This window comes from Felis catus, chromosome C2 (genome assembly GCF_018350175.1).
Source record: "Felis catus isolate Fca126 chromosome C2, F.catus_Fca126_mat1.0, whole genome shotgun sequence".
Classification (NCBI taxonomy): Eukaryota; Metazoa; Chordata; class Mammalia; order Carnivora; family Felidae; genus Felis; species Felis catus.
This window is the reverse complement of record NC_058376.1, coordinates 56,105,518-56,116,441: the sequence shown is the minus strand read 5'-3', so window position 1 is coordinate 56,116,441 and position 10,924 is coordinate 56,105,518. Positions and strand designations below refer to the sequence as shown.

The 10,924-nt window shown below is 39.6% G+C and overlaps 1 protein-coding gene across 1 annotated transcript; it reads left to right on the top strand.

The window, feature by feature from the left end:
* The first annotated feature begins 1,099 nt into the window (after window positions 1-1,099).
* DPPA2 (developmental pluripotency associated 2) lies at window positions 1,100-10,635 on the top strand. The gene is made up of 6 exons (XM_045036909.1): window positions 1,100-1,228; window positions 3,111-3,274; window positions 3,363-3,416; window positions 4,350-4,611; window positions 6,290-6,485; window positions 9,139-10,635. The coding sequence occupies exons 1-6, from the start codon at window positions 1,207-1,209 to the stop codon at window positions 9,245-9,247; spliced, it is 807 nt and encodes a 268-aa protein (XP_044892844.1). The 5' UTR covers window positions 1,100-1,206; the 3' UTR covers window positions 9,248-10,635.
* The last annotated feature ends 289 nt before the right edge of the window (window positions 10,636-10,924 follow it).

Below are 10,924 nucleotides of genomic sequence, written 5' to 3'. Positions count from 1 at the left end.
TGAGAATACTGATAAATTATTATACATGTGCTGTGAAGATTAAGTGAGAGAAATACAGAAAGCACGTAGTGCGGTGCACATGTACTGGACAAAACCGGTAAATGTCACTTCCTTCCTAACTGGGCGTTGGATGTGTTGCTGCGATTGCAGCAGAGAGTAAACTCTCTGGTCGGGTTGAAATAAGGCCAGTATGCCTGGAACTTAGAAAGCTCAGGGGCCTTGAGCTAGAGTGGCAGGCAGGGGTCAGACTACAGAAATTTGTAGGTCATGCGTGGCCGTTTTTGATAAGCCATTCAAGTGTTTGGCACTACTCTTGATTTCGGCTCAGGTCATCATCTCACTGTCTGTCCCCGCTTCTGGCTCCATGCTAAATAGATAACCCGCTTAAAAGTCTCTCTCTTCCTCTGCCCCTCCCCTGCTCGCTCTCTCTCTCTCTCTCTCTCCTAAAAAAAGAAAAAAGAAAAAAAAGGCAGGAGAGCAATCTGCAGAAAGAATGCAGCTTGGAGTAATAAGGAATTATTGCATCTATCAGTGAGAATTGATGATAGCTGGAATTGGGAATCATCAGGAATCATGATAGAAGATGGGAAGGCAGGAACACATTCCATATAGTTTTAGCAGATAAAATAAAATTGTTTTAGTGGAGGGAGAGGAAGGCCTTGAGGGAGATGGTTTCCCTAAGCTCAAGACATATCCTTTCATCTACACCCATCTGTACATCTACTTTTGTCCATTTTCTCATTGTCTGGCATTTGTTTATTTATTTATTTATTTATTTATTCATTCATTCATTCATTCATTCATTTATTATTTTAAATAATCTCTACACCCCAGGTAGGACTTGAACTCACAACTCCAAGATCAAGAGCCACATGCACCATGGACTGAGCTAGCCAGGCACCCCTGTTTCTCATATCTAATAAAGGGTCTGCTCATCAACATCAAATTCAGGGAATCACCATAAGTTTGCTCTCCAGCCACCGACTGGCTTCTGAGTTTCTTATTAATTGTGCTCTGAAAATAAGCAGTTTAGGTATATGGCCTCCACTGAGACTCTGTGATTGACCTTTCCCTTTCCAGAATTTCTCTGAGGAGGCATTAGAGGAAGAAACTGTGGTTCTCACATTGGTTCCAGTTAATGAAGAAACTAATGAAGAACATCAGGTAGAACCAAGTGTTTCCTCAACTTCAGAAGTTGGCCTGGAGATGCCTGGGACAAACGATAAAGGTATGAGGACAGAGATTGCTCAGTTTGCTGCTCCCCCAGCTCTGGGAAGCCCAGGGAAAAGGTTTCTCCTTTTTTTCCTTAAATCTCACCTTGAGTATCTGTGGGAAGAGAGCTCTCAAACTCCTAGACTTCATTTATTAGGCACCATGACTTGCTCTTAAGACACAAAAATGGGTGTGTGAAGTGCCTTGGACAGAGCATGGTCTTCTAGTCAGCAGACTATGAATTCAAATTCCCAACCTATAGAGCTCAATCTTCTTTCATTTTGGTTAATGCATACTTTACATACCTCTTGTAAACACTAAATTATTTTTTTCCAGTGTCGAGATATAATCAACATCTAACCTTGTATAATCTTAAGGTGTACAATGTGGTGATTGATACACATTTATATTGCAAAATGATTACCAAAAGAAGGTTAACGAGCACATCTATCACCTCACACAGTTACCTCCCCACCCCCACCTTATGGTGAAAACATTTAAAGATACTCTCAGCAATTTTATTTTATTTAAGTTTTATCTTGAGAGGGAGAGAGAGAATCCCAAGCAGGCTCCGTGCTGTCAGTTTTGGGCTCTATCTCATGAACCATGAGATGACCCACGCCAAAACGAAGGTTAGGCGCTGAACTGACCGTGTCACCCAGGCACCTCTACTCTCAGCAACTTTAAAATATACAGCATATGGGACAGTTGGGTGGCTCAGGTCATGATCTCAAGGATCGTGGGTCGAGCCCTGCATTGGGCTCTGTGCTGACAGCTCAGAGCCTGGAGCCTGCTTCAGATTCTTTGTCTCCCTCACTCTCTGCCCCTCCCCTGCTCAGACTCTGTCTCTCTCTCAAAAATAAATATTAAAAACATTTTTTTTTAAACATACAGAATAATATTGTTAACGATAGTCACTATGCTGGGCCCCTGGGTGGCTCAGTTGGTTGAGCATCTGACTCTTGATTTTTGTCTCAGGTCATAATCCCAGGGTTGTGGGATTGAGCCCCATGTAGGACTGTGCACTGAGGGTGGAGCCTGCTGGAGAGTCTCTCTTTTTCTGTTTGTCTCTCTCCCCCTTGCCTCCTCCCCTTCTTGGGCTCTCTCTCTAAAAACAAAATAAATCTTAAAAAAAAAAAAATTAAAAAAACAATAGTCACTATGCTGTACATCAGGTCCCCAGAACTTCTGAACATCTTATAACTGAACATTTGTATCCTTTGATCAACATTTCCTCCAATTATTAGTATTTTGCTTGATAAGTACTTAGTGACCAAATACCTAGCAGCTCTTAATGTCATGACCCTTTAAATCTGTTCTTAGTGTTTCACGTAAAAGCATCAAATAAGTATTTTCAGAATGATTTTATTTTCTGTACCAACAATAAGGACTTCAATGCAAAGTAAACAGTGACAGGTTACACCTAAGCAGAGTGAGGTGAGATGGGATGCTGACCAGGAAAATGAGGTGGGCAGACAGAATGCAGGACCTTTGTTGGTTGGGTGATTTCTTTGATTTCTCTCGGGACAACTGGTATTTTTGTTCAAAATCTAGACATTTTGGAGTAGCAATCCAATAAAATGTTCTGTCCAGGTGTTTGTTGATGGTAGTAAAAAGTTGTTGTATGTAATGTAAAAAAAACCTAGGATTTGGAATTTCAAAATGTAGGTTTGAGTTCCAGGTCTGCCATTTAATGGAGATGTGACCTTGGGTAAGTCCTTTAATTACAGAATCTGTTACTCTACTTGTAATAGAGGGAAAAAAAAATATATATATATATATATATATGTACATATATATATATGTAAATTGGGTTATGAGAAATTAGCAACAATTTTGTTAAATTATAATCTTAGAAATATTAAATTGTTACTGCTTTCGTTTCCTTCTTTTTTTAGTTTGTCATCTTCAAATGAATGAACAATTCAAGTCTTGTCCAAAACATAGTTGTTGTAATACACCGATCCTTCCCTTGCCAACCAGTTTGCCTCCAGTTAATAAAGTACGTTGGGACACTTTGCGAAACTGGTGCCAACAATTTAATTTGAGTACCGATGGCCGGGTGAGTACACTGTTGGGAGACTCTGCTGCACAAAGTGTGGAAAGCTTTATCAATTTATAATTTTTATTTCCCCTCTTAATTTCCTTAGAAAATAGATGTTTATTTGAGGCTCCAGAAACATGCTTACTCTGAAATAAACGAGGTGAGTAAGAGGTGTGGTGACAATGTTAAGGTGAGTTCTGACTGTGAATTGTAGCTACTCTCCCACCATCTCTATATGTTGTATATCTAATGCAAGATTTCTCAGCCAGGGTTATTGACATTTCGGATAAAGGAAATGTTATTCATATGATACAAAGGAATATTATTCAGCCATAAAAAGAGTGAAATCTTGCCATTTGCGATAATATGGTAGACCTAGAGGGTATTGAGTGAAATAAGTTAGACAGAAAGACAAAGGCCATATGATTTCACTTATATGTGGAATCTTAAAAAACAACCAATCAAAACAAAACAGAAACAGACTCATAGATACAGGGAACGATCTGGAGGTTGCCTGTAGGGAGGGGTGGGGGGGATGGGCAAAATAAGGGATAGGAATTGAAAGGTAATAACTTCCAGTTATAAAGTAAATAAGACATGGGGATGCAACGTACAGCATAAGGAATATAGTCAGTAATGGAGCAACTTTGTATGGTGACAAATGGTACCTAGACTTAATGGTGATTGCTTGGTAATGTATGTAAATGTTGAATCACTGTGTTGTACACCTGAAACTAATATATTATTGTATGTCAACTCTACTTCAATAATTAAAAAAGAAAAAAGACTTGACATTTGGGGCCAAATAATTTATTTGGTGGGGGGGCTGTCTGCTGCATTTTAGGCCTAAACATCCCTGACCTCTACTCCCTAAATGTCAGTGGCAAGCCCCTCTGCTTCCCCAACCCCTAGTTTTAACAGTCAAAAATTTCTCCTAGAAAACTGCTGCTCTAAGGGAACTAACAATCCTAAATCTTTCCCACACTTATATACATGGGCCAATGTATAAAGAATGATAAAATTAACACAAAACACAAAAGTCTTTAGGGCAGTAGCACTTCACTGAATACTCACCATGAATCACCATTTGCAGAATATTCCTAAAATATCACCAGAGGACCAATTGCAGTCATGTTCGACAAAATGCAAGATGGCAACCAAGAGAGCAAGGATTCGGAAACGTTGTAAGAAGAGTGAAAGAGAGGAAGGGATTAATATAGTTGAAGTGATAACTTCAGCACAAGAAGGCATGTTGGCAGCGTGGTCAAGAATTGCTGCAAGAGGCAGTCAATCCAAGTCTGTGAATTCACGTCCCATTCCTGTTTCCGTTGAGACTTTTCTGCTGCAAGCCTCTGGTAAGATCAACCTGAAAAAAGTGAGCACTGGAGCCCCCAGCTGGCTTAGTTAGTCAGTAGAGGATGCAACTCTGATCTCATGGTCACGAGTTCAAGCTCCATGTTGGGCATGGAGCCTACTTTAAAAAGAAAAAAAAAAAAAAAAAAAAAGTACTATTCCCTAGAAAGAAGGTTAAATTTTAGGGGTGCCTGGGTGGCTCAGTCTGAGCCTGACTTTGGCTCAGGCCATAATCTCACTGTTCATGAGTTCGAGCCCCACATTGGGCTCTGTGCTGACAGCTTGGAGCCTGGAACCTGCTTTGGATTCTGTGTCTCCCTCTCTCTCTCTCCCACTTGCTCTCTCTCTCTCTCTCTCTCTCAAAAATAAAAGAAAAATTTTTTTAAGTTAAATTTAAAATTTTATTAGTCTCATACTGAAAGGTAGTAAAAAGGAAAGAGTTAAAATAATGTAGATTGATATTAGATATGGATTATCTTTTGGTTGCTAGGTAGCCAAGTTTTACCTGGACCAGTGTCTGAGCTAGGTGATTGAGTGCTTACTTTTTTATCATAAGCCAAAGTCTGAGGTGGGAAGAAAGCATAATCTGATAATGTGGTCAGCCACAATCTGAGCCTTCCCCTGTCTTTCCCTACCTCAAGGCCTTTTTTTTGTTGTTGTTAAAATTTTTTTCAATGTTTGTTTTCTTTTTGAGAGAGAGAGAGAGTGCGAGCAGAAGGGGCAGAGAGAGAGGGAGACACAGAATCTGAAGCAGGCTCAAGGCTCTGAGCTGTCAGCACAGAGCCTGACCTGGGGCTCGAACCCACAGACCTCGATGATGACCTGAGCCGAAGTCAGATGCTCAACTAACTGATCTACCCAGGTGGCCCTGTTCCTTAGACTTTTTTTTTTTTTTTTAATTTTTTTTCAACGTTTATTTATTTTTGGGACAGAGAGAGACAGAGCATGAACGGGGGAGGGGCAGAGAGAGAGGGAGACACAGAATCGGAAACTGTTCCTTAGGCTTTTAAACAAAGATCTTTTTGCCTGTTTTGTGTTGTTCAGGCAGTACAGTATAATAGTTGGGCAAATGGGCTTTGAATCAGAATATCTAGATCCAATGTCATGGTTCTGGGAAAATTGTAATATTTAACACGATAAGCTTCAGTTACCTCACCTGTAGATAAAAGTAAATAGAAGGTCAATATTAATAATCTTCTTAAGAATAGATGTATTCGTACATGTAAACCACTTAGCAAAATCTTAGACACAAAGCGACCATTCGAAAATATTAATTGTCATCCAGGTGTGCCTGGGTGGCTTAGTTGGTTAAGCATCCAACTTTGGCTCAGGTCATGATCTTGCAGTTCATGAGTTGGGCTCTTGGCTGACAGCTTGTAGTCTGGAGCCTGCTTCAGATTCTGTGTCTCCCTCTCTCTCCCTCTCTCTGCCCCTCTCCCACTTGCACTCAGTCTCTCTCTTTCTCTCAAAAATAAAATAAAACATTAATTTTTTTTTTTAAAGTTAATTGTCATCCCTTGTGCTACGTAATTTGTGAAGTTAGATTATAGTGTCTTTGGTGGACATTTTTTCATGCTTTTCATTCAGTTGAGTCATCAACAGAATATAAGAGCAAAACCAAGAGTGATGTTCTGAGACCTTGGATTAGCTGTTTATATTTGCTTCTCTTTCCCTCCTCAGGTGTCAGGTGGTGTGTGGTCCATGGCAGACCTCTCTTGGCAGACACAAAAGGTTGGGTTCGCCTGCAGTTTCATGCAGGTCAGGCCTGGGTGCCTGACACCCCCAAGAGGATGATTTCTCTCTTCCTGTTGCCCGCCTGTACTTTCCCATCCCCGGGCCTTGAAGATAATATGTTATGCCCTGAATGTGCTAAGAGGTAACCCTTAAGTATTTTTCTAAGTCTGACACACAGAAAAGGAGATGTCTAGATGGGTTTCTGAATAATTTAGTAGGAGAAGGTGGAGGGCCAATATATTCTTTTCTTCATTTGCTATATAGATTAGGCAAAAATAGGAAGCAAAAAACATAGTAATGGATTAGAACTCAGATAAATATGGCTTCTTAGAAATCTTAACAAAGTATCCAAGTTGGGACCTTAACTGCCTCCATTTTAGAGATGTATTTTAAGGAAAAAAAAAAAGACGTTAGAGTTCACCACATGTCAGATACCTCACTTGTGTATACACAAATATGTAAGACAAAATCCATGTAGCACGCTTGAGTGAAAAAGAGTAAGGGAGACTGAAAATGTATGGGTAGTTATCAGGGAAATGCAAGTCAAAACTACAATGAGATATCACCTCACGCTGGTCAGAGCGGCTAAAATGAACAAATCAGGACACTATAGATGCTGGAGAGGATGTGGAGAAACGGGAACCCTCTTGCACTGTTGGTGGGAATGCAAACTGGTGCAGCTGCTCTGGAAAACTGTGGAGGTTCCTCAAAAAATTAAAAATAGAACTACCCTATGACCCAGCAATAGCACTGCTAGGAACCTACCCAAAGGATACAGGAGTGCTGGTGCAGAGGGGCACATGTACCCCAATGTTTATAGCAGCACTTTCAACAATAGCCAAATTATGGAAAGAGCCTAAATGTCCATCAACTGACGAATGGATAAAGAAGATGTGGCTTATATATACAATAGAATACTACTTGGCAATGAGAAAGAATGAAATCTGGCCATTTGCAGCAACATGGATGGAACTGGAGGGTGTTATGCTAAGTGAAATAAGCCATACAGAGAAAGACAGATACCATATGTTTTTACTCATATGTGTATCTTGAGAAACTTAACAGAAGACCATGGGGGAGGGGGAGGGGGGAAAGAGTTATAGAGAGGGAGGGAGGCAAACCATAAGAGACTCTTAAGGACTGAGAACAAACTAAGGGTAGATGGGGGGAGGGGGGAGGCGAAAGTGGGTGATGGGCAGGGAGGAATGAGCACTGGGTGTTGTATGGAAACCAATTTGACAATAAATTATATTTAAAAAAAAAGAAAAAGAAAATGTATGGGTAGTACCTACATTGGAGTAGCTTAGGGAAACTTCCCAAGGGATTACATGTACTGAGGAAGAGTTTACCAATTGGAAAGTAATAATTAGGGCAAACCGCTCATCCAAATACATAGAACTGAAAGAATATGACATACTAAGAAATGGCAAATAGGTCAATATGATTGAAGCTTATATTGACAAAAAAGTCTGGGAAGGGGAGGAGCAGATCATTGTAACTTTTATATCTATATATAAGGTTTCATGTTATCCTGTGGGTTGTAATTTCTTAGTCACTTCTATGACATAGACTCCTTTGGGAATATAACTACCTACTCACCACCCAGGGAAATATATATTGGGCATACACATAAGCTCTGCTTTAGATTTTATATAGACTGTAGAGCTCCTAATGTTGATCTCGGAGTAAAAAATTCAGCTTTTGACAATGGAGTTGGATGGAGGTGATATGAGAAAAGAAAACTAAGGGTTTTTTTTAGGAAGTGAATTGAAATCTTGCAACAGAAACTAAATTTGAAGGTAAGAGATTACTATAATAATTCTGGAAAGATAGAATTTATGAGCCTGGCAAAGAATTTAAAGTGTAATGGAACAAATATAAGAAATGTAGGAGTAGAGGGAACAGTTGTTGTCTTACTAGATGGAAAGATAGAAAAGTCCAGTTCAGTGGCAAAGGATGCGATACATGGGTCATGCTGGCCATGGGTCTAGAGTTCTGGGAGACATGTAGGCTAGAAAGAAACACATTTGGGAGTCTTTAGCATGTAAATTGTGCATGGGAGTATGTAGTGGAAAGAACCCAAAAGAGAATCAGCATCTCAATGGCAGGTGAGCAATGGAGACTGAAGTACAGGTAGAGGCTGAAAGCTAAGTTAAAAGAAAGCAATGGGCAAAGAGTTTCAGAAGGAAATGGCCGGCAGTGAGATGGCCATTGTAAGACTATGGTTAATGCAGTGCTGTTGGGAATGTCAATTTAGGATACCATTGGTGGCCTTTTTGAGAGTATGTTGAGAGAGTCAGTAGAAACAGAATAGGGTAGTTACAAATTGGAGTAGAACATGTGAAGAACATAGGAACAGGACATATTAATAATCTGTTCTACCTGAGCTGAGAATGAGATAGTAGTTGAGGCAGTAATATCAAGGGAGCTCGTTTGCTTCCTTCCTTCTTCTTTCCTTCTTTCTTTCTTCCTCTCTTTTGCTTCTTCTTTATTTATAAATGGGAAAACCATGTGATCGAGTGTGAAGAGAAAAGGGGATGTGGGAAGAAGGTACAAAAAAAAAAGGGAACCTGTAAATATAAAGAAGTGGAACATGGAACCGATTGTAATGTATAGAATATGTGCCCTGATGTTAAGTGAACAATCCTTCCTTTCTTTACCGTGTAAAATCTTAGGTGGTAGGGCAAACTACTAAGAAATGCCAGAAGTGGATTCCTGCTTTATTGTGGTTGGTATAGAATGGTTTATCTTATTGTAACAAATTTTCAAAATTCTTTTTCTAACTTTCTTTATAGGAATAAGAAGATAATGAAAAGATTAATTGCAATGGGGAAGGAGAGGCGACGTGGCTTGAATACATCAACATCTTTCCCTTTGAGTGGGCCATATCTTAATAAAGAATAAATGGTGGAGATCCTGTGGCTACTATTGATTTTCATCCCAGTGACTGTCGTGCTCTGTCCTGACCATCCTCAGTGTTGCCTGAGGCCTTGGGCACAGATGTGAGTGTCTAGATTCTGTGCTTGAGGTTTGCCAAGACGTGACTGCTACTGCTACTTCAAGTATTTAGTTGTATAGAATATAACTTAGTTCTGTTTTCATTCATAGGTTTTTAAAGTAGTTTCAGGCTTTCAGAAAAAATTGAGCAGAAAGTAGAGTGAAATACTGCCTCAACTCCTTCCCCTGCTACCAAAATCCTTCACCAGAGTGATGCAGGTGTTGAACCTACATTGACTTATCATCATGCAAAGCCCATGGCTTACAAGAGGATTCACTTTTTGTGTTGTACAGTCTATGGGTTTTGACAAGTGTATAATGACCACCTACATCCACCATTATGGTGTCATCAAAATAGTTTCGCTACTCTAAAACTTTCATGTTCTATTCACTCAGCACTCTCTTACCATCAACCCCTGACCACTGATCTTTTTACTGTCTCCATGGCTTTGCCTTTTCTAGAATGTTATGTATTTGGAATCATAAGAAGCCTTTTCAAATTAACTTCTTTCACAGCAATGTGCATTTAAGTTTCTTCCTTTTCATGACTTGATAGCCTACTTCTTTTTGGTGCAGAATATTCCATTGCCTGCATGTACCTTAGTTTGGTTATTCATTCACACATTAAAAGTCATCTTGGCTGCTTCCAACTTTTGGAAATTATGAATAAAGCTGCTTTATTGTGTGCAGGTTTTTGTATGGGTATGCCCTTTCTACTTATTTAGGTAAATACCAAAAAGCATGATTGCTGGATCATGTGGTAAAAGTATGTTTAGTTTTGTAAGAAACTGCCAAACTGTCTCCCAAAGTGGCTGTACCATTTTGCATTCCTACCAGGAACGATTGAGAGTTCTTGTTGCTCCACATCCTCACCAGCATTTGGTGGTGTCAGTGCTTTGGATTTTGGCCATTCTGATGGGTGCGTAGAAGCATCTCATTGCTTTAACCTGCAGTTTCCTAATGACCTGACATGTTCAGCACCATTTCATGTGCTTATTTGTCATCTATATATCTTCAGTGAGGTTATCTATTCAGAGGTTTTTGCCCATTGTTTTTCATCTGGTTCATTTTCTTATTGTTGGGTTTTAAGAATTCTTTTATATTTTGAATGGTAGCCTTTTATTGGATAAGTCTTTTGCAAATATTTTTCCCAGACTGACTTGTTTTCTCATGCTCTTGATTAATTTGTATATTTAGATTATTGCTGTTGCCATAGATGGATTAAAATCTGTGTTTGTTTTCAACTCCCTTTTTTATGTGTTATGTAAGTAATGATCAACAAGCTCTTAAGGCTATATTGTTACTATTGCAATCTTTTTAATTTTTTTTTTAACGTTTATTTATTTTTGAGACAGAGAGAGACAGAGCATGAATGGGGGAGGGTCAGAGAGAGGAAGATATAGAATCTGAAACAGGCTCCAGGCTCTGAGCTGTCAGCACAGAGCCCGACGCGGGGCTCGAACTCATGGACCGTGAGATCACAACCTGGGCCGAAGTCGGCCGCTTAAGACTGAGCCACCCAGGCGCCCCACTATTGCAATCTTTTTAAATAGTGGAGTATACTTGACATAAAATGTTAGTTTC